Source organism: Hemibagrus wyckioides, linkage group LG05, assembly GCF_019097595.1.
Source record: "Hemibagrus wyckioides isolate EC202008001 linkage group LG05, SWU_Hwy_1.0, whole genome shotgun sequence".
In the NCBI taxonomy this organism is placed as follows: Eukaryota; Metazoa; Chordata; class Actinopteri; order Siluriformes; family Bagridae; genus Hemibagrus; species Hemibagrus wyckioides.
In genome coordinates this window covers 26174374-26197402 of record NC_080714.1, presented here as the reverse complement: position 1 = coordinate 26197402, position 23029 = coordinate 26174374, and the positions used below count along the sequence as shown (strand labels likewise).

Genomic DNA, 23029 nt, shown 5'->3' with positions numbered 1-23029 from the left:
GACAATCTTCAGAAAGTTATTTCTATTTTTTTTAAACATGTAATAAATTTTATTACTATACTAATACTGTATGACATGTAATACTGTTCTATGTCCATACTTTATCCTGCTGCAATACACAACAGGTATCATGCAACTACACCCCGAGGTAAAACCTCAAACAGTTGTCTACGTTATGCACTTTTTAGACGGTCCCTTACTGGCCGAATTCGATATATATATATAGCGTCAGTGACTTTCTTTAGCTTTAACAGTGGAGGCTTTTCAAATATATTCGATTCTCTGTCCACTCCAGATTTAGAATATGGACGCTTTTGTGTTGTTTATTGTATGAAAAATGTCTGATGTCAAAATCGCGACGACGACAGACACACCCATCGTGCGCGAGCGCCACGTGCAGCGTGTAAACCTGCCTCTGGGAGGGATTTGTGTTGGTGTGAGGCTGTTGTGTGCAGTGGCTAACCCAAGGCACTGCCCAAGAGGATTACTTCCCTTTTTCCCGCCACAAATGGTAACGTCTGTCCAATTCACTGCAGAAGAGTTTCGTCCAGAGTAACATAGGAAATAAAAGACAAAAACAGGGAGCAGATTATGGAAGTGAGTTTGGACTTCCTCTCTGGTAAGATTCTGTTGACTTTCACCCTTTATTCTTCCTCTCCAACTTTCTTTCTGTCTTCCTGTCGATCTGGATTGGACTGAACATTCCTTCATTACTTACGGAACAGATGAGGGGACTGAAATGAATTACTAAGACTTTTTCCGAGTCACAGATCCACAACCACATTTATGCATTTTTCTGGCTTGTCTCACTCACTTTGTATTTCAGAACAACCAGGATGTTGAAATCTTGTTACCCAAATTCCTCTTGTGTTTTCTTGCAGACGTGCAGATGTCGCACAAGGAGGTGATGAGGAACGGTGTGCTGAAGTCCACCCAGGCCAGTACCTGTTTAAGTGGTCAGTCAGTCAAAGATGTGATTCTAAACAAGTGCTACATTCCGCTTTCGGTCAGCGTAGGCGAGGCATACGAGAGTGAGACCTTGGACTTGGAAAGTGTGATTGCGCAGGAGTTCATAGAAGGCACTGAGGGTGGTAAGTTGCTCCTTTGTGGAGGACAAGGGATGGGAAAGACCACGGCAGTGGAACAGCTTATATGGGACTGGGCCTCTGGGATCAATCTTCAGCACTTTGCGTTTGTCATGCGATTGTGTCCTAGTGTGCTGAGTGGACCTGACCAGAGTTTGCAGAGCATGCTTCTCAGTACACACACTCATATCTCTGCTGAGCATCTTGAGATCATCTTGAAGACACCTCACACAATACTTCTTGTGTTGGATGATGCCCAGGACCTTCTCTCCAATTACCCTGAATCTGATAAGCTGGTATGTGAGCTACATCAGCCAGCAGAGGGCACCGTGTTGGTGCACAGTTTACTAGAGGGTTCTCTGCTACCTGGTGTGTCCTTACTCCTCACATCCAGGGAAGCTGTCGAACTGGAATCTGCACGTTTTGCTAACCTGATAGGTTTCTCCAGCTCCCAAAGGAAAGCTTTCTTCCAGCGCTTCTTCGACGACAAAGATAAAGGAGAGCAGATTCTCCATCGTTGCGAGCAAGCCGTGGGAGTCAAGGAGCTTTGTGCTTGTCCTGGGTTTTGCTGGACACTGTGCTGTGTGTGTAAAGAGCGACTAGAGCATCAATATGGTGTTCCAGAGACACTGAGTGAGCTCTACTGCGTGATCACAAACACACTACTAAAGGAGCACAAGGTGAGCGTGGAGATGGCAAAGGAACTGATTTACGGTTTGGGGAAACTTGCAGAACAGTGTACGTCTGTCTGTACACACCCTGACATCATCAAATGTGGCCTTCAACCCTTTCTGGGCTCCAAGATCCTGACTGATATCCTGCAAGTCAATGCTGGCGATGGCGCTTCTCCTGATGCTACATTCTCCTTCAGGTCCCTGACATTAAAAGACTTTTTAAGGGCAGCCTACTTTTATCTTGACCGTGACGATGGCAGGATCGTAGAAACTCCAATGGAAATCCAAAACTACCATTTTTTTCTTGCTGGCCTTTCAGATCCTATGCAGAGGAAACTTCTGGAAACCTCAGCAGGTCTTTTCAACAGTGGCCGTATCTCTGAGTTCCACCGCTGGCTCATGAGCGTGGCTGCGGAGGTGCTGCCGAGCATGAACAAAATGAATCACTGGCAAGTCTTGCGTATCCTTCATCACACGCTCAGCCCTACACTGGTAAGAGAGAGTGTGAGCTCGTGCAAGTGGAGGTTGATCAGCTATGGTGGCATGCAGGACACAGATTGTGCAGCGCTGGCATTTGTGGTGCGATGCTTAGGAGAACTGCAGGACCTGAACCTGTACATGAGTTCACTTACAGAGGAGCAGGCGGAGAAGCTCGTAACTGTCTTCCGCTTGGCCAAAACCATCAAGTAAGTATAATTAATAGGGTCAGTGGTGTAAATGGATGGAAGTCCAGTTGAGATGTATTCTTTATTGTCCTGGTTGGCAGTGGTACTAGCACTAGTCTTGCTAGTTTTTGGTTAAGAAAAGCATTTATGCTGGATCTTGTTCTCATCTTTCTTTCATTTGGACTCAATCCTGACGGACTGCACTACCTTAATAGTTGGTCTTGACGTGATTTCAAGATCTCTAGTCTGCTAGATTTATTAATGGTGGTCCTGACCCTATATAGCACTATTATTAAAGATTATGTAGAGGCATGAATGCTTAAGAATTTGTCAGAATGGCACCACCTGAGTCTATTCTATTTCAATTCAGGATGCCAAAATGCAATCATTAAACAATTTATTCATCTTGAAACTCATAACATGTCTCCTAGGACAGGGTGTCCAGTGTTCTCTGGGAAAGGGTTGGTGTTGGTGCAGGTTTTCATTCTAACCATGCAAAAGCCACATCTGAGTCTGATTAAACAGGTGAAATCAGATGTGGCTTTTGGTTGATTGGAATGAAAACCTGCACCCATACCTGCATTTGCGTATATGATTGGATCTCCCTGTCCTAACTGAACCTTCTATCTTTCCTCCTGTCCATCACTCGATTCATCTCCTAGTTCATTCACCTAATATATCTCCCAGTCCAGCTCCTAGTCCATTCTCTAGTTTACCCCCCATCCGGTTTCCCCACACTGTCCACCTCCTACGACGGGAGTGTCTAATCTTATCCGGAAATGACTGGTGTTGGTGCAGGTTTTCATTCCAACCAAACAAAAGCCACACCCAAGTCTACTGAAAACCAAGATCAACTGATTAAACCGTAGGAATCAGCTGTGGCTCCTTCTTGATTGGACCTGCACCCACACTGGCATTAACGGATAAGATTGGACCCCCAGTACTAGGTCCTGACAGTTAGTGCTGTAAGAATGTTGAAACAAGGAGCCAGTAAGAAACTAATAAATGTGGTCCTCTGGAGGGCAATACAGCACTACTTCCCTTTCCTTTCTACAAACCAAGCCTCTGGTCAAAGCTGTGGTTATACTGTGATTACGGTTCAGTGTAGCAGAAGCAAACAGAAGCAAAATCCACCTCAACAGGAAATTATGACCACTTCTTGTGTGAAGGCAGTGTTTGATTATTAAAGCAATCCCCTGATGATTGGTGTTCAGTGAAGAGTTAAACCACCATGAGCAATGGATTAAGGTTTTTCTTTTCAGTGTGGTACGTTTTCTTCATGTCAGAAATGAAGAGCAGCTGTTCCCTGTCATGTTTCCCAACAGCGCAATTTGTCTTTTTAGTGTAGGTCCAAGGGGAAGTGGTAGCTCAGTGGTTAAGGTATTGGACTAGTGATCTGAACCACTGCTGGGCCACTGATCAAAAGGTTGTCAGTTCAACTCTATGTCCACCAAGCTGCCACTGCTGGGCCCTTGAGCAAGGCCCTTAACCCTTAACTGCTCATAAATGCAGGTCTTTGTTGATAAGGGTGTCACCGTAAATGTAAGCCAGCATCTCTATACTGTTTTTCCTCAACCCTAGTTCTATTAGGACTACTTACAGATTTTCCAGTCGGATGAGATTGCACTTCATATTTATAGACCAAGACTAGTAGTGTATGATATTTTAAGCAGTGGCCTGATCTTTGACACGAGTTTCTGTTGTGCAGTCTTAAGTATCACCATGCTATGATTTAGATTCAGTATAAAAGAGAGGGAAATCTGGGATTTCAGTAAGTTTTATTCATCACTGTTTGTACTGTTTTACCCTGTAGGGTCCTTGGGACAGCGGTGGTTTGTTAAAGCCAGAGAGATTAAAGATTCAAGCCCAGGATAGTTAAAAATCTGGAGTCACTGATTTCATGCTAAAGCTCATTAACAAAGTGGCTTATGTTTCAAGCTATTATTAGGCCAATAGATATAGGAATATAATTATCAGTTGGAAAGAATACCACTTCATAGGTTTGTGTGATGAAGCATGTTTATCATCCCTACACGATAACATGCTGCCAGAAAAAACTGTGTTTTTCTCCATATTTAAATAGACAGTGTGTGAAATGAATGATTTGTGCAGGATTTTTGATGTCTCTGATATTACCTGACTCTGTCTGGAAGGCCTGCCCCTTTCCCCCATTCACACAGCACATGAACTTGTCTAGACTCACCCGATGCTATGGTTTTATTTATTTATTTTCCCCTACACATTTGAAGAGTTTTCGTGATGCCACTGCCAGCAAGCAGCTCCAGACTACACACCTAGTAATATTATTACACCCTTCTATACTCTTCTTAAGCCTAAATGGTGGAGATGCTTGCTTTTCTGTCTTATTTTATTAAACCCTCGATGAATAAATAATTTATCGTGATTTTTTTTTTTTTGCACGGAAAAATCAGTGATGCATAGAGATTTTTTTGTTTTAGATGATAAATAATAAAACTATATTATTTCTTGTTTTTTGTATACTGTATTTTGTAACTGTGTAATGTAACTGTGTGTGTGTGTGTGTTATTATTTTTTAATCTTAACATTTTTAAAAGTATTAAATGTTCAACCTTTCAGCTTGGATCAAAGCAAAGTGAGTGTTGGTGTGATCAGACATGTGGCTCGGGCGCTGAAGGACGGACAAACCAACGACGTCAGCTTGACCCACTGCAGACTGGGAGACGAAGCAGTCAAGATCCTGTGTTCCTCCATCACACACTCCAGCCTGCACACACTCAAGTACGATCTGTACAAGGGCACACACAATCACATAAAAGAACCCCTTTTTTGTCATTATGTATGTCAGTGTGTGTGTGTACTGGTTTTGTGTGTGTAGCTTGTGGGACTGCCATCTGACACCGGCATGCAGTGAAGCGCTCGCTGAGATGTTGACCGCTTCTAAGCTGCGTGTGTTGAACCTGGGAGCTAACAAGATAAAGGATGAAGGAATTGTCCGGCTCATCGGTGCGCTCGGGACATCCACGTGCACGCTGCAGAATCTTTGGTTTGTGTGTTTTTGTTAAATGCACACAAATACTAATAAGCAGTTAAGCATTTTTATTTACACTCTGGGTTTTCGTTGCACGTTAAGTAAGGTTTTCTGTCCGTTTGTGTGTGTGTGTGTTCTACAGCTTGGATCTCTGTCGTTTGACTGGATCATGCTTGGCTGTGCTGTCATCAGCCCTGACATCTTCTCTCTCAGAGCTGAGGAATCTTAACCTGAGAAGGACCAACCTGGCTGATGAAACTCTGGAACATCTCTCACAAGCGCTACAAAGTGGCCGCAGCAAACTCAACACACTGAGGTAGCACACACAAACACACACACACACACACACACGCTATACATGTACACCATGGTATGTCCATAAAACTGTATACACATACAAAATGCACGTTTTGGAGAAATAAGTTTTCACTTGATTTATTTGTTTGTTTTTTGTTTATTTATTTATTTATTTATTTTTATTTAATATACTCCCAGTTTACATATCCATTTCAAATTTACACACAATATTGTTCAATTGGGTAAAAAAATGAATTCATAATTCTAAAGATATGTTATAAAAAACTCCATTGATAGGCAGAAAAGTCTTCAGACTTTATATTAACAAAATGTATATTTAAAGCGTCAATAAAAAATAATATTATTATCAATAATAATATATATGCTGCAAAAAAGCGGATTGCTGAGCTTCACAACTACACAATTTCTCAACTCTGACTGCTTTTACCTTAGATCTTGTGGTATAAGTGGCCTGTTTAACAAGAGCAGTGTTAAAAACAGTAAATCTAGTAATCTATACCAGTTCACAAAATCTCTGCTGAACACAATGCCACTGTGTATTCTGGAACAAAAAACACTGGAGTGAGATTCACTGGAAATGTGTGTGTGTGCGTTTCTTCTGCAGTTTAGATTCCTGTCAGTTGTCCGGTTCCTGTTGCCCAGCTCTAGCAGCCGCACTTCAGTCTGAACACTGCTCTCTGACCGAGCTGGACCTGTCCGTGAACGAGCTCGACCAATCGAACGTGCTCCTCATCTGTGATGCTCTGAAATCCCCCAAGTGTTCATTAGAGAAGTTATGGTGTGTGTGTGTTTATATGTTTATGGGTGGATGCATGTATATACCTGAGAATTTCATTGTCTCAAGTACAGTGGAACCTCTCTTAAGAATTTTTGCGATAAGAATTGATATTTTGCAAGAAATTTACAAATTTTACGAATTGTTTTCAGTCAGTGAAAGCTGTTTGGAAAGAATCAATCTACGATACCAATGTTGCCTTCGGCATGCGTTTAAAGCTAGGTGATTTTTCAGGTGTTTTTTTGTTGACAGATCGGTGGCGTGGGTGCTCTGTTCTATTTTTAGCCCAAGCTTGGTGGCACGACTTCCTGTGAGGAGCCTTGACATGGAATGCTTGGCTTGGGTCAGTTCTTTGTAAGCAGCCGTACAGTTTCCATACGCTTCGTACTGGGAATATTGGTCATATTTTTGGCTGGCTAGAACGGATTATCTGCATTCACATTATTTCTTATGGGAAAATGTGTTTCGCAATACAAACTTTGACCTTAAGAACTCGCCTCTAGAATAAATTAAATTATGCTGCATGTTCCACTGCATCACGAAACAAAATACAGATGAATTTTCCTCTCTGAGCTGTGACCTACATTGTGGTGTTTCTGTTCAACGGTCATTACGAGCTCTTACCTCTTCCTACACCGGGCTGCAGCAGCAGAGGTAGCAGGATATACAGAGCATATACAGAGTTTGCGAGTAGGAACCTAACCGCCTCAAAGTGTGACTGCTTAATAGTTCGAAAAGTAAAGCTAATTTTCAAGGAAAACATTATGGTGTGTGGCTAGAATTAGCAACAAGTCTTTAGCGTAAAAGTGTGCATGCTGTGCTTGATGTAAGTCACATTCGCTTATCAAATTCAATACAGAAGCATGTTGTGTGTTATTCTGGCATAACATATAGAACGGATGTGGTGTGTGTGTTTCAGTATGAACGCGTGTGAGCTGACAGAGCCGGTGTTCAGAGCACTGGGCAGCGTGTTGGTGTGTGAAGCTTCCAGGCTGAAGGAGCTCACCGTCGGAGTGAACAAAGTAGGCGATGCCGCGGCTAAACACATCCTGAAGGCCCTGAAACACCCTACCTGCCAGCTACAGCATCTTGAGTAAATGGAACAAATGCTCTCACACACACAAACACGGCCATTCATATGACAACTAAGAATGTTGGAGGCAATAATGATGGTAGATTTGCCAAATTTGGGTACACACAGCCATAAAGACACTTTATTATTAAGTGAAAGTTGTTTCAATTAATCAGTTTATTATTTTAATGTTTGGTAGCTGTACAAAGCAATTTCTTTAATTATCGACTGCTAAATCGAGCATTTTTGGCTCCAGCGATCATAAAAAAAAATAACGGAATGAAATCATATAAGGACTGGTTAGACCCTTGGCTTTTACACAAATCCACGCTTTAAACGCAGCTCCACACTTGCTTGTCCTTCGCAGTCTCGAGATGGTGCAACTGACGGACGCCTGTGTGGACGAGCTGTGTGAAGCCGTCATGGCGTGTGGCTCCTTAACCAACCTGATTCTGAAGAACAACAACCTCACTGACGATTCTGTCCCCCGACTGGTCAAGCTCGTTCAAGATCGTCCTGCTTTACAGCTGAAGTAAGTACAGGTCTCATCAGGAACGTCACAAAAACAAAATCACAAAAAAGTTCCAGAAAAGCAGCGGTTCGGCTCGGTCTCATCGTGTGTGTGTGTGTGTGTTTTATTTTAGTGTGCAGTATAACGACTTCAGCGAGGACGTATTTGAGCTGATGGACCCCTACGAAACAATACGCTATTAACCCTGCGTGCACTTTCACACAGCTAGAAGAAGCTTAGAGCCTTTGAATATACGGCACGTGGTATTAATACCTCATTTTCTGCGATAATGTAATTCACTAATTATGCGCTCTGTGTGTTTTCTGCTTTATCCACTAAACCAGAGGCAGGCCTAAACACTGGTGAAGGCTGTTCGTATGAAGCAAGGAATAAGTGCATCAGTTTATTACATTGCAATGTACACCATTACATGCTTGCTAACTAAGTTGCCTAAAGATTTAATATAAAAGTTACATGAACTTAATCATTTATATGAGGTATAAATATTAGATGACATACAAAATCTGTCATTTTTCGTCACTATGCATAAATCTATATAGCTATATAGCTATCTGTATAGCTAATAGCTTATAACACAGAAAAAGACTAACATTTCATAATCACGGTTACGTTTTTTTAAAGGTCCACATGCATAAACCTGAGAATTTGAAAGGAGTTATTAATGAACCCCAGTCTAAACTTTATAGAGATTACAGCAAGTGATGTTATTGTCTCTAAGGAGACGCCACAGAATATTGAATGGAAAGCAATACGGTAAAACCTTTAAAAGAAAAATAATTGTATTACTTTTTATACCTGATAAACAAATGCATCTGGTTTGCAAAGTGGGGTCTGTTTTTTTATTGTGTTAAGGTGGTGGGAACCCATCATCCATTATTCCATCCATCCATCCATCTTCTGTACCACTTACCCTCCACAGGGTCATGAGGAGTCTATCCCGGGGTACCTGACAGAGTAGCATCCCATCACAAGCCACAATTACACACACAAACACACCCATTTACACACTACAGACAGTTTAGTGATGCCATTCAGCCTTCAACACATGTCTTTGGATTGGAGGAAACCCCTAAAGCACGGGGAAACATACAAAATCATCACACACACACATACAGGACAGAAATCGAACCCCTAGCCCTAAAGGACAAGTAGGTCAATAAACAATGACAATTGTGTGAGATTTATTTTATCAAGCCAATACCATCACACTTTTTTTTAAACATATAATTTCTTAACTGGTTAAAAAGTGTTTGATTCTGGTTGTCACAGTTAAGCCATAGAGAATATGATGAAATTCACCATGTGGCTGCTGTGCTACCTGAAGGAAGTAACTGACTATCCACTGGGATATTACCTTGGGATAAAAGAAAGATAGACCTTGGTGTTAGCTATAGATTGTAGAAGTTTCAGCAAAAACGACTATGAATGACTATGAAGAGAGATATAGGTTTTGAGGAATGTTCCAGCATTATCTATTTGCATAAATAAGGGCACTCTGTTCTCCAGATCAGCAAAAAAAAAACATAATAAAAACAAAAAATGTAAAGGCAGAACATCATCAGACTGACCTGGATATTTGTCAGTAAAATCAGGGAAACCATTCAAAAGAAACTGTAATGCTACACCATACAAATACATGCTAATATATTTTTGTCATATGGAAATGTTTTACACATCAGAATCGAGTAATTCTTTTCAATGTTATGTCACTTTTCTTTACGTTAAAGTTTTACTCAAGGTGACAGAACGCAATGAATACTGAGTGTTTGAGTTTAGACCACGAAGGGGTTTGGTTTTGCATTCCAGCTGTGTGTACTGGAATCCCAGCAAACTAGATTTTCATGGGGGAAAAAATTCTGGGGTTTGAACAAAGAATGACAATTCTGCAGTCTGCAATTACAGTCATTATGATTGACAGCAATCAATCAGATAAGATGAAGTTTTTTGGATTTTTTTTTTTTTTTGCTTACATAAAGCAATTGTGGTAAAAGACGTAGAACAAGGTTGGAACATCTACATGGATCTTTGCAGCATTTTATCAGTCGTGTTACATTTAAAAGTCTTGGCTGTGATGGACGTGGTTAAATGCTAATCTTAGCATAGAGGCAGCAAACGGATAAATCTGGAGGAAACCAAGTACAGTAAAATTAGATGTGAGCTGAACACCTTTGTAGATGGAAGATACCACAGAAAACACAGAACAAAATTCAATAAACTTTAAATTTATCTGTTACAACTCACCTTCCACAGAGGTTGAAGCCCTGAGGTCATAATTTGGATATTGTGGAACAACATAAGAAGTGAAAATGAGTTTTGAAGCCACTACAACCCCTTGGGGCAAAGCCTACAGAGAAGAGAGAAGAGGCAAGACGGCTAGTTCACTACCTGAAGATATAGGTGTGCTTGTAGCGGAAAGTTTTTAATGCTTTTTTAATTACAAAATACAGTGCAAATGTTAGCTGTAAAAACAAACCATACTGGCAAACAGTCAAAAGAAATCTCCTGAGGTAAAAGTCACATGGAATGAGCCTCATCCTCCTCTCCTCTCTATAATAAACTCATTATTTTCACGATGACATTGAAGCATAATCACTGATTCGTTTCCTCGCTTTTGTTCTGTGGGATAAATTCTAGTTTGTTAATGTCTTTCTTTCAGCTTATTTCAGCAGCTTTAAAACATTTTGTGAGCGACTGATGCTAACGCCACCGAGCTTCACTGTGGGGGAAAAACCCCCAAAACAAAATACATTCAGCTTGCAGCAAACAAAAACAAACGATGTAGTGTGATCCAGGTGCCTTATTATAATTAGCATTTTCGTCTTTCAACTAGAAATAAATTTAGATTATTTCAATGAAAAGTTATTTCTAACACAGTTTGCAGTACCATGTTTTTGGTTAGGTTTTTTTTTTAAAAGTATTTAAAATGGTGGTCATTTAAAACGTTAGCTAATAAAACTGCCAGAAATGTTCTTCTAGCCTTCATTTTTCCGTGTATCTGCTTCATCACTTTCCATGTGCCTGAGAGCAGATTATGTACATGTTAAGATGAGATGGTTATGGTTGTGGTGTCGGAGATGTAGAGATGTGGAAAACGTGAAGAAATGGGATTAAGACAGAAAACAGTGTTGCATGATGCTGTACAGTGGAACCTCGGTATACGAATGCCCTCCCTTATGAATTTTCCCCTTAAGAATTGAAATTTTGCAAGAAATTTGCATCGGCATATGAAGCATTTTCGGCATACGAATGAACTGAACTGAACACAGGCTAAGTTGCGCATACTTCTGGGAGCCGTTCAAAACTTTTTTGTTCAGTCGGTGAAAGCTGTTTGGAAAGAATCAACCCACGATACCAATGTTGCCTTTGGCATGTGTTTAAAATCTAGGTGATTTTTCGGTTGTTTTTTTTTGTTGACAGATTAGTGGCGTGGGTGCTCTGTTCTATTTTTAGCCCCCACTAAATGTTGCTGAGGGTCCACTGTATAAAGATAAAAAACTGTTAAAAATTTTTTTTTTCATTTCCGCTCTTGCTGTGTCATCCACTCGATCACTCACATTGACACCAATTCTCTCTCTCTTAAAATAGATTCCCGGCTTCTTCAATATTACAACCAAATGACATCCAAACAAATCACATATGAGACAAAGAGACAAAGGGTAAAATGTGGAAACGTAGCATTTTAAGATGAATTAGTCTTTCACAGAGATGATACTCTTGTCCTTGGTGTCGATCATCTTAATGAGGACATTGGTGCAAATGATGACATCCACAGGCTCAGGATGACCTGGAAAAGACAGATGTGGAGTTATATTTAAAGGAAACCTGTTGGATGATATCTGGAGGAAAAAAAAACAAAATCCACAAGACACACTCAAAAACATCATGTAAATGAATGAGTGAGCAAGTGATGCTCCCACCACCACACCACCATCTTGTAAATATACCTTACTTATTAATTTCAGAGACAGAGAGAGAGAGAGAGAATGAATATTCAGACTGATACTGGGTTATTCTGAGCTTCACATTAACTGACAGAACAATAAATATTATCAAGTCAAAGGCAAGTTCAAGTAGGCATGCTTTTGATTGGCTATAAAATATACTTAAATCTATATGTGGTATTTGTGGAGTCCTTAATATAAATCGATATACAGACAATACTCACTGGGTTTTGTGATGCTCTGGACAGATATAACTGGACCAGTTCTGATGGATGACATGCAGAGAAGTTATTTCTAAACCGCCTATTGTTACTGATCAATTAAAGAAAGTGAAGTTTCCCTCACCGCTTCTCTTCTCCTTCCAGAAGTTTCTTGTAGGTGGCGATTTCAATGTCCAGTGCCATTTTGATGTTCATCAGGTCCTGGTATTCATGAACCTGCCTGGCCATGTCCTGCTTGGCCTTCAGATGTGCCTCCTGCAATTCTTTAAGGTTACGCTTAGCTCCAAACACCGCCTCCTCTCCGCGATGCTCCGCCTCCTCAATCCGCCCATCCGTGGTCTTACACTGCAAAAATATACAAGCTGTTACGATGTAGACGGCAGTTAAATTTGGACTCTCCTTCCTTCCTTCCTTCCTCTCCCTCTCACTCGCTCTCCCTCTCTCACACATATCAGCTTTCCTGAGCTGCAGTATGTTTCTCAACCAGAATTTAATACCATTTTAGAATCCCCAGAAGTAAAGAAGTAGAAAATTGTTCACGCTAACACTGGTGCTGATACAACACTGATTCATCTACACACTTCTGCTAGCCAAATGTCTTTTTTCATGGTATCGAGTGATGCTCCCACCACCATGCTTCATTCTCGGGATAGTGTTTAGTGAGTGACAAAACAAATGACTTTAACAAGACAATAACCAGGTGTGTGTGTGTGAGGTGTGTGTGTGTGTGTGTGTGTGTGTGAGAGAGAGAGAGAGAGAGAGAGGTGTATGGTGTGAATGTGTAAGGTGTGTGTGTGTGTGTGTGTGTGTGTGTGTGAGCGGTCGTTACCTCCGCTTTAACCATAGTTATATCCCCCTGCAGCTTTGTGATCAGCCTCTTTAACTCGCTGATTTCACTCTTGGCTCTCCTCATCTCTGAGCTGTGCTGCTCAACCTGTGATGATACCAGCTCAAACTGACAAGAGAAAAGCATAATGGGTTAAAAAACTAACACACACACACATATCTAAAGCAAATGTAGGCCTGAGTTTTGCATGCTTGTTTTGTTGCTGCTTGGTCTTTTCACACTTAGGAAACCACAAGAGTGACAACAAAAGTTTTTTTTCCCCCGAGAGTATGAGTAGCAAGGGATCGTCACCTTTTTCTGGTACCAGGCCTCGGCTTCCTGCCGGCTACGAGCTGAGACCTCTTCATACTGATTCTTCACCTCCTTCACCACCTGCTCCATGTTCAGCTGCCTGCTGTTATCCATCTCAACCACCACTGAGGTGTCCTTCAGCTGCTCCTTCAGCTCCCGTACTTCCTGTTCAGAAATAGAGACAGAGAGAGAATTAGAGAACTTCACACAAATGATGCCTATTGTTGAAAATGATTAAAGATCATGTACTACACCTCTGCATACAAGGCCTTATAGAAATCCAAATGTTGTTGAATTTCAGACCGCTCCTCCTCTAGATTCATTCTGCCAAAGTAACCAGCATCAGCATCCTGGAAATAAAACAGGAAATGCATCAAATTATTAATTAATGAATACGTCTTTAAGTGTTTTTTATCCAATCTCGTATCATGATCTGAACACGTCATACCTTCTTGACAGACACAAAATCATTTTCTGCCTTGTATCTCTTGTTAATCTCTTCTTCATACCTGTAGGGAAGGAAAGTAGAAAGTGGTATGTGGTGTTTAAGTGTATTATTTTTGATTCTAACATCCACATTCGAGATCTTTTTAAATGTTACTCCCAAAAGGAATTTTGACGACTTGCACCGTGAGCGTTCGTGAAATTGTGTTGCATATTGAATTTCTGTTAATAATGAACCCTTTTATTTCTGACCAAACTGCTCACACCCACATTCTTCCAGATCTTGATCCTAATTCTCTTTAATTCCACAGAACTACGAATAAAGAGATAAAACAGGTTATACTAGGCTTCTAGAGAAACGGGTGTTAAAATGTAAACAAGTCTAGCATGCCGTTTTCATCCGCTGGATTGGACTGTTTGATCGGAATCATTTTGCGTAGCATAATCACATGGAACCAGCTCTCAAATCCCATTAATTGTTTACCCATGTCTCTAATTATTAGATTAAAGATATTAATTGTTTTTTGAAGTTGTTCCTCTCTCACAAAACAAAATAATCTTTAGATTTCTTTCAGCAATATCACTAAGGTCGTCAAACTGAATGATGCTATTGTTCCATAAATGGAGAAAGGGGGTGGGGCTATTTACTTCTCAATTTGCATATTCATAAACGGTATCTTCAGAATGAATGTGAAAGCTCTTTTGTGTGTCTCTGTTGTCTTAATGAATGTCACGTTAAGCATTTTCGGTACAGTTTATGGTCATGTGGCGTAACACCACAGATGACAAACATGGCTGCCAACGGACTAGCTGCAACCACCATGCTTAAATTCACAAGACTTTTAATAGTATGTTCTTGTTTCCCATTAGAAAAATATGTTTTTCACCCTTTATACACCTCTTGGTTTAGTTCCTCGGTGTGAAAAACATGCTTACATGCTTTGATCTATGACGATATTAAGCCTTTCATTGCGATTAAGTGTTTTGCTATTGTTTTCAACCTGTAAAACTCTGATATATCTGTTCTGGGTACCCTGTTGACTTTTGTCTAAAATTTTGGATTTATTCCATGCCTGGCAACCTGTCCCAATACTTTTGCCCATTCATAGTTCCGTGACTGTTCCAATACTTTTGCCTATCCCTGTTTTTATGACGTTTTCTTTTATTAACGTCTACATTTTCATCCAACCCTTGAGTCTGCCCTGTGACATTTACATTCAAGTTTGCGTTATAATCTGAGAATGAACTTAACCCTTAGATACTAAACCCTCAGCCCTGCACTAGGCCATGTTGTGTTTTTTAATGCTCTGTGAAGTGTCTCACTTCTGTTTGTTCTCCTCCACCAGCGATCGAGAGCTCCGGAGCTCAGCTTTCAGGTGCTCCCCGCTGGCGTTCAAGGTTTTGAGCTGAGACTCCAAGTTGCCGATGTACATCTTGAACACGGACTCCATGTTGGATTGAACCTGAGGGCCGTTCTGCAACAGACGCAGCTTCGTCTCCAGCATCTTATTCTGCTGCTCCAGGTAATACACCTGAGACAGAGAAGAGATAAACAGGTATAAACGGAACAGCTAAGTAACAGCTTGTTTTGTTTGCCATGTTGGCCATTTGGAAGAGATTACAGCGTTGATGGTCTTTATCAAAATGGAAAAGCCAAAATAGCGCCATCTTTCTGACCATGAGAAGGATTTCAATATGTCCTTCTTTAATCAACGGCATTATCAAAGGCTAATCTGGACTGAGCTACCTTTATTGGACATGCCCTAAAAGCATTCCTGTTCTTCAGTAGTCTTACTTATTACGTCAGTAGTTTATTATGATATATTTTGCATAATTTCTTGTACATTGTCTATCGGTCCATCTAGGATATATGTCTATTCTCGCACATATGACTACCTCAGTCATTTTTACCTCTCTACTGGGATGTGGTAGATTAGTGGTTAAGGTGATTGGAAGTTGCCACTGCTGGGCCCTTGAACAAGGCCGTTAACCCTGAATTGCTCAGGTGTATATAATGAAGTAAAAATGTTAGTCACCCTGGAGATTTCACACTGTGTATCGCTCTGGACTTTTAGTTTATTATTCTGGGCCCTATCTCATTATCTGCTTTGTTTTCTTGAATCCTTACCAAGCTGCTACAACTTACTGACAAATTCATTTATATCTGAATAATAATTCTATTCTATTCTATTCTATTCTATTCTATTCTATTCTATTCTATTCTATTCTATTCTTTTCTTTTCTATTCTATCTGAAAATAGATATAACATATAAACCAAGTGATTTCCTGTATCTTTGGAGTCTTGGAGACACTCTGTAGAAATAAATTAAGCATTTCTCATTCATGATCAGTGACCATCCATCACACTCCAGCACTTCCTATACATTATTCCACTGAAATATAATTTTATCATTTTTATTCTATGTTTCTAAACTCTAGCACCTTATTCTGCTTCTCCAGGTGATACACCTGAGATTGAGTACAGGCAATGTCCATTGTTAAAAGCATGTTACAAATAAATTGAATTGAATTGAATTGAGTCAAGTTGAGTCAGGGTAGCACGGTGGCTTAGTGGTTAGCACTGGTGCCTCACAGCAAGAAGGTCCTGGGTTCGAATCCTGGGGAGGAGTGTGGAGTTTGCATGTTCTCCCTGTGCTTGTGTGGGTTTTACTCTGGGTACTCTGGTTTCCTCCCACAGTCCAAAAACATGTACATTAGGTTGATTGGTAATTCTAAATTGCCCATAGCAGTGAGTGTGAGTGGTTGTTTGTCTATATGTACCCCCACCTTTCGCCCTATGTGTGCTGGGATAGGCTCCAGCAGACCCCTAGGTATCCTAGGAATAAGCGGGTATAGACAATGAATGAATTGAGTCATTAGGAATCCTTCTGAATCAATGAATCATTAGTGAGACTGACTCCTCTGCTGAGTCATTTGTGTTGATGTATTAATAAAAGTTTCTCCAAATGAAGGCACCTGGCAGATATTCTGGTTCACAGCATAATCTATAGACTCACAGACTCAACTAGACATGTCTTTTCTGGCAAAACATGGGACTGGGCAGCACACTGGAGTGCTGATTTACCCAGCAGGCTAGTTAATAGGCTTAGGAGTTTAGGATCTGCTTCCAGCTTCAGTCAGAATCATGCTGTTTCATGTCTCTCTGCACCATGGGAGATGGATATAATGTGCAACATGATTTTAATGAATTTAACAGGGTGCACTGGGATATCCGTATTTCCCAGTGGGATAACAGGTAATGTGGTGATGAAATCAGAGAGTAATAGAGAGATATTTCTGAGAAAAGTTCTTGGCAATGATGACAATGATTTTTTTAGCTGAAGATCATTTCAGCTTTGGGGTCTCTCTTGTATCTTGAGGGATGGTGGGTCCAGAAGGCGCACACACAAACACACACACACAATCTGTGAGTCTCACCTTGCTGATGAAGGACGCAAAGCGATCATTGAGAGTCTTGATCTGTTCCTTCTCCTGCACTTTGACTGCACGTATGTTCGGGTCCAGGTCGAGCTGCAGCGGCTCCAGGAGGCTCCTGTCTGTCACCCAGGCGTTAACGGATGACCCCCGAGCATCCTGGTTCCCGAACCCAAAGTACGAGTTCCCCAGGCGTGGTATAGTCCTTTCAGAACCGGCGTGAGAGTCGAGAGAGCGACTGCTGAAGTTCACTACCTTACGCGTGGTGCTTACATGCTTCCGGCTGCTCATGGCTGCTGCGAGATGGAGCAGGTGAGGAGGTTGGTGTGGAACTCGTTCAGTCGTGGAGTTGTAAGTCTGGGGTGTGGCGTGTGTGTGTGTAGGTCTGCAGGTGTGAAATATAAAGGCAGGCACATTCTTCAGATGGAGAAACCAGTCCAACTACACACCAAGGAATTCTGGGCATCAATCTGGTCTATGTAAACACACACACAAACGCTACCATCCACACTAACATGCAAACACAGTCACGTGATCTTTCACTTTCACGCCCTCTGTCATCACTTTGTAAAGAGTCAGAGAGGATTTCTCACACTCGTTAAACCCAAGTTGAATGACACATTTTTGGACAAACGACAAAAACTCCATTCCTTCATTCAAAAGACGAACACGTTACACTACATTTTTGCGTAGTCGCCTCAGGAAAAAGTCGTAAAATATAATTATGACCCCAGTTGAATGATGACTTCAGCATAAAAAATAATTATTAAGAACAACACCACAAACACTTTTCTTCTTTTCTTCAGTCTTCAGAGCAGATCCTAGCTGATATGTTAGCAGAATGCTTTTTAAACTTTACAAACTGGAAAAATTTTAGTTCTAGGTATGTGATCTTTATTAACTAAGCATGGGTGACTTTTTGGAGCAAAACTAACATAATAGAGATGGAGATGTCCTCTGTGGATGGGTGAAACCCCTTTTTTAATCCAATACCATGTACTGAACCGACAGAAACAAAACCACGATCAAGATGACGGTTTGCCTAAAGCGACACCCGGAGACCGTTAGACTGGGGCTGTGCTGACTTTTACATGCACATTTTTGCGCTTTATCAATATAGTAGAACCTTGGCATAGGAATTTAATTCATGCATTCCTCAATAGAGGCCCCACATTGTAACTAGCAGAACTTGCTGCTAACATCTTGGTGCCAGATACCACAGCACACCTTGAGGGATCTAGTGGAGTCCATGCCTTGATGGGTCAGGGCTGTTTCGGCAGCAAAAAGGGGGCCAACACAGTATTACACGTGTTGTTTTTCAGGGGTTGGACTTGGCCCCTTGTTCCAGTGAAAGGAACTCTTAATGCTTCAGCCTCATACCAAGACAATTTTGGACAATTTCATGCTCCCAATTTTGTGGGAACAGTTTGGGGATGACCTCTTCCTGTTCCAACATGACTGTACACCAGTGCACAAAGCAAGGTCCATAAAGACATGGATGAGTGAGTTTGGTGTGGAGGAACTTAACTGACCTGCACAGTGTCCTGACCCCGACCTCAATAGAACACCTTCGGGATGAATTAGAGCGGAGACTGCGAGCCAGGCCAAAACTGGGAAGTCTTTACATGCACATGAATGTAATATAGAATTGTCCCGCCCTTTGCAGCTATAACAGCTTCAACTCTTCTGGGAAGGCTTTCCACAAGGAGTGTGTTTATGGGAATTTTTGACCGTTCCTCTAGAAGCGCATTTGTGAGGTCAGGCACTGATGTTGGACGAGAAGGTCTGGCTCTCAGTCTCCACTCTAATTCATCCCAAAGGTGTTCTATGGGGTTGAGGTCAGGACTCTGTGCAGGACAGTCAAGTTCCTCCACACCAAACTCACTCATCCATGTCTTTATGGACCTTGCTATGTGCACTGGTGTACAGTCATGTTGGACCAGGAAGAGGTCATCCCCAAACTGAATATGGTTTAAAAGCCTAAAGTAAAGTAGAAGAAGAAGGTGATGAAGTGAGAGCTGAAAAGCTCTCCATTTCCAGGCAGTTCACCCTCAAGGCTCTTTGTCCCCTGATTACTCCCACCTGCTCCGTGTTATGCAGAATATTTAGCCCCGCCCCCAAAAACCTAAGCACTCTTCCATCCAAAGTGTTGCAGTCTTTTGCTGCTCATGAGTGTCTGTGGCTTTTCCTTTCTTTTTTCCCTTCTCAGAGCTGATCTGTTCATGAACTGATGCCATTTGTTTGGTTTTGCATTAGTGTGGGTCCAAAAATATAAAATGATGAGTGTTTTTCATATTAAAATAGCCTTTTTTTCCTTCCAAGATATCTTTAAAACTCAAAAAGTGTGACTTGATGATGTCATAAGCTGCTTTATATCTATATGTAAGTACATTAATTCTTAACATCATTGTGTTTTGTAATCTTCTTCCTCTTTCGGCTTTGCCCTTCAGGGGTGGTCACAGCGAATCATCTCTCTCCACCTCTCCCTATCTCCTGCATCCTCAACACTTGCACCCACTAGCTTCATATCCTCATTTATTCCATCCATATACCTCCTCTTTGGCCTTCCTCTTTGCCTCCTTCCTGCCAGCTCCATGTCCAACATTCTCCTACCAATATACTCACTCTCCCTCCTCTGGACATGTCCAAACCATCTTAATCTGGCCTCTCCCTAACTTTGTCCCCCAAACGTCCAACATGAGCCGTCCCTCTGATGTACTCGTTCCTGATCCTGTCCAACCGTGTCCCTCCCAAAGAGAACCTCAACATCTTCAGCTCTGCTACCTCCAGCTCTGACTCCTGTCTCTTCCTCAGTGACACTGCCTCTAAGCCATACAGCATGGCTGGTCTCACCACTGTCTTGTACACCTTCCCCCTGATTCTCGCTGAAATTTTTCTATCACACAGAACTCCCGACACCTTTCTCCACCCATTCCAACCTGCCTGAACTCGCTTCTTTACCTCTTTCCCACACTCTCCATTACTCTGGACTGTTGACCCCAAGTACTCAAACTCCTGTACCTTCTTCACCTCTTCACCCTGTAATCTTACCGTTCCACTTCCCTCCCTTTCATTCACACACATGTACTCAGTCTTACTATGACTGAGTTTCATTCCACTTTTCTCCAGCGCAAACCTCCACAGTACCACAGCTCTTCTCTTCTCCTATACTTCTCCATCAACATTCTCAGAGCAAAAATTGCGTCTGTTGTGCTCTTTCTGGGCATGAAGCCATACTGCTGCTCACAAATTTCCACTACCTTCCTTAACCTAGCTTCCACTACTCTTTCCCATAGCTCCATTGTATGGCTCATCAACTTTATCCCCCTATAGTTGCTGCAACTCTGCATGTCACCCTTATTCTTAAAGATCGGCACTAATACACTTCTTCTCCATTCCTCAGGCATCTTCTCACTCTCTAAAACCCTGTTAAACAAACTAGTTAAAAATTCCACTGCCTCCTCTCCTAGACACTTCCAGACCTCCACCGGGATGTCATCAGGACCAACTGCCTTTCCGCTTTTCATCCTCTTCAAAGCCTTCCTGACTTCATCCTTTCTAATCTTATCTACTTTCTGTTCCACAGAGTTCACCCCTTCTACTCTTTTTTCCCTCTCATTTTCCTCATTCATCAGCTCTTCAAAGTATTCCTTCCATCTCCTCTGTACACTCTCCTCACTTGTGAGCACCTTTCCATCTCTATCCTTAATAACTCTAACTTGCTGCACATCCTTCCCATCTCGATCCCTCTGCCTAGCTAACCTGTACAAGTCCTTCTGTCCGTCTCTAGTGTCTAACCTAGTGTACAACTCATCATACGCCTTCTGCTTGGCCTTAGACCCCTCCCTCTTCACTCTGCGCTGTAACTCCTTGTATTCCTGTCTATTCTCTTCAGTCCTGTCCATGTCCCACTTCTTCTTGGCTAACCTCTTCCTCTGAATACTATCCTGAACTTCCTCATTCCACCACCAAGTCTCCTTATCTTCTTTCCTCCTTCCAGATGACACACCCAGCACCTTTCTTCCTGTCTCCCTGATCACTTTTGCTGTAGTTTCCCAGTCCTCTGGCAGCACTACCTGACCACCCAGAGCCTGCCTCAACTTCTGTCTAAATTCCTCACAACATTCCTCCTTTTTCAGCTTCCACCACTTGGTTTTCTTCTCCATCTCTATCTTTGACCTCTTCTTACAGACCATCAAAGTCATCCTACACACCTATGCTATCTGGCTACACTCTCTCCCACTACCACTTTACAGTCACTAATCTCTTTCAGATTGCCTCTTCTACATAGGATGTAGTCTACCTGTGTGCTCCTACCTCCACTCTTGTAAGTCACTCTATGCTCCTCCCTCTTCTGAAAATAAGCACAGCCATGTCCATCCTCTTAGCAAAGTCCACTACCATCTGTCCTTCAAGGTTCCTTTCCTTAACTCCAAACTTGCCCATCACCTCCTCATCACCTGTGTTCCCCTCACCAACATGTCCATTAAAATCTGCTCCTATCACCACTCTCTCACCCGTTGGAATACTCTCTATCACCTCATCTAATTCACTCCAGAATCTCTCTTCCTCCTCTAACTCACAACCTACCTGTGGGGCATAACCACTAACAACATTCAACATCACCCCTTCAACCTCTAACTTCAGACTCATCACCCTGTCTGACACTCTCTTCACCTCCAGGACATTCCTCACAAACTCCTCCTTCAGGACCACACCTACCCCATTTCTCTTACTATCCACACCATAATAAAACAGCTTGAATCCTGCTCCTATACTACGAGCCTTGCTACCCTTCCCCCTGGTCTCCTGTACACACAGTATATCCACCTTCCTTCTCTCCATCATATCAGCCAGCTCTCTACCTTTCCCTGTCATAGTACCAACATTCAGAGTTCCTATTCTCAGTCCTACACTCTTACCTCTTACCCACACTCTCCTTCCTCCTCTACTTCTTTGACCAACAGCAGCCCAATTTCCACCAGCGCCCTGTAGGTCAACGGTGCCGATGGCGGTTGTTGTTAACCCGGGCCTCGACCGATCCGGTATGAAATTCAGAGTACTGACGATTCACTTGGTTAAATCTGGCAATGTTTTATGCCGGATGCCCTTCCTGACGCAACCCTCTCTATTTATCCGGGCTTGGGACCGGCACAGAAGTTACTGGACTGTGACCCCATGGCTAGATTCATTGTGTTTTGTAATATATTTGCAGTATCTATCTAACTCACTCACTCAGCTACAATACAAACCTGCTTATGGTGGGATGGTGGTACACTTGGTGTATGTCAATGTTCCTCCAGGTTCTCTTGTTTCCTCCCACCTCACAATGGTGCTGTTCCCATTCAGGATGTAGGTCAGTGTTCTAGGGAAAGGCTCAGGATCCACAGTGACACTAAGATAAATCGATTATTTAAAGTAAATGAGTTTGAAACCTGGTTAAAAGCCAGAGGTTTGGCAAGTTTTGTGAAATGGCTCAAAAACTGAAACTGCAAAATTACGCCGCACCACCAGAGGGAGACAGTGAGCAACGGACGTCTTGTTCGTTTTAAAAGTGTGTGGCGGCTAGTGTTATTGTTCCCCACACCCGTATTCCGGAAAGCCCCGCCTCCTCGACTAGGATTGGATAGCAGTTCAGTTGAAAACGTCGCATCACTACAGTTAAACACAACGCTTGGAACCACAAAACATCGTGCTTTTTAATGTATATATAATTCT

At 41.9% G+C, this 23029-nt stretch overlaps 2 protein-coding genes across 2 annotated transcripts; one reads left to right on the top strand and one right to left on the bottom strand.

The window, feature by feature from the left end:
• The first annotated feature begins 405 nt into the window (after positions 1-405).
• si:ch73-233m11.2 (NACHT, LRR and PYD domains-containing protein 3) lies at positions 406-8970 on the top strand. Its single transcript, XM_058390636.1, has 9 exons — positions 406-619; positions 882-2445; positions 5023-5184; positions 5282-5449; positions 5577-5750; positions 6357-6530; positions 7447-7620; positions 7967-8131; positions 8244-8970. Exons 1-9 carry the CDS (start codon positions 592-594, stop codon positions 8311-8313), a joined length of 2679 nt encoding a protein of 892 aa, XP_058246619.1. The 5' UTR covers positions 406-591; the 3' UTR covers positions 8314-8970.
• Positions 8971-9296: 326 nt separating this feature from the next.
• Positions 9297-23022, bottom strand: si:dkey-222n6.2 (keratin, type II cytoskeletal 8). Its single transcript, XM_058390637.1, has 10 exons — positions 22564-23022; positions 17315-17696; positions 15199-15407; positions 13880-13940; positions 13686-13781; positions 13432-13596; positions 13123-13248; positions 12418-12638; positions 12297-12337; positions 9297-11915 (listed from the first exon to the last, which is right to left on the bottom strand). The coding sequence occupies exons 2-10, from the start codon at positions 17600-17602 to the stop codon at positions 11821-11823; spliced, it is 1302 nt and encodes a 433-aa protein (XP_058246620.1). The 5' UTR covers positions 17603-17696; positions 22564-23022; the 3' UTR covers positions 9297-11820.
• Positions 23023-23029: the final 7 nt, after the last annotated feature.

Bases quoted from the DNA above. Each gene is read 5' to 3' on its own strand.
- si:dkey-222n6.2 (XM_058390637.1), bottom strand. From the start codon at position 17,602: ATGAGCAGCCGGAAGCATGTAAGCACCACGCGTAAGGTAGTGAACTTC. The intron at 15,408-17,314 runs GTGAGACTCACA...TCTCTGTCTCAG, and splicing joins TTGCGTCCTTCATCAGCAAG to GTGTATTACCTGGAGCAGCA. The intron at 11,916-12,296 runs GTGAGTATTGTC...TGTCTTTTCCAG, and splicing joins CCAGAGCATCACAAAACCCA to GTCATCCTGAGCCTGTGGAT.
- si:ch73-233m11.2 (XM_058390636.1), top strand. From the start codon at position 592: ATGGAAGTGAGTTTGGACTTCCTCTCTG. The intron at 620-881 runs GTAAGATTCTGT...GTTTTCTTGCAG, and splicing joins GAGTTTGGACTTCCTCTCTG to ACGTGCAGATGTCGCACAAG. The intron at 7,621-7,966 runs GTAAATGGAACA...TGTCCTTCGCAG, and splicing joins TGCCAGCTACAGCATCTTGA to TCTCGAGATGGTGCAACTGA.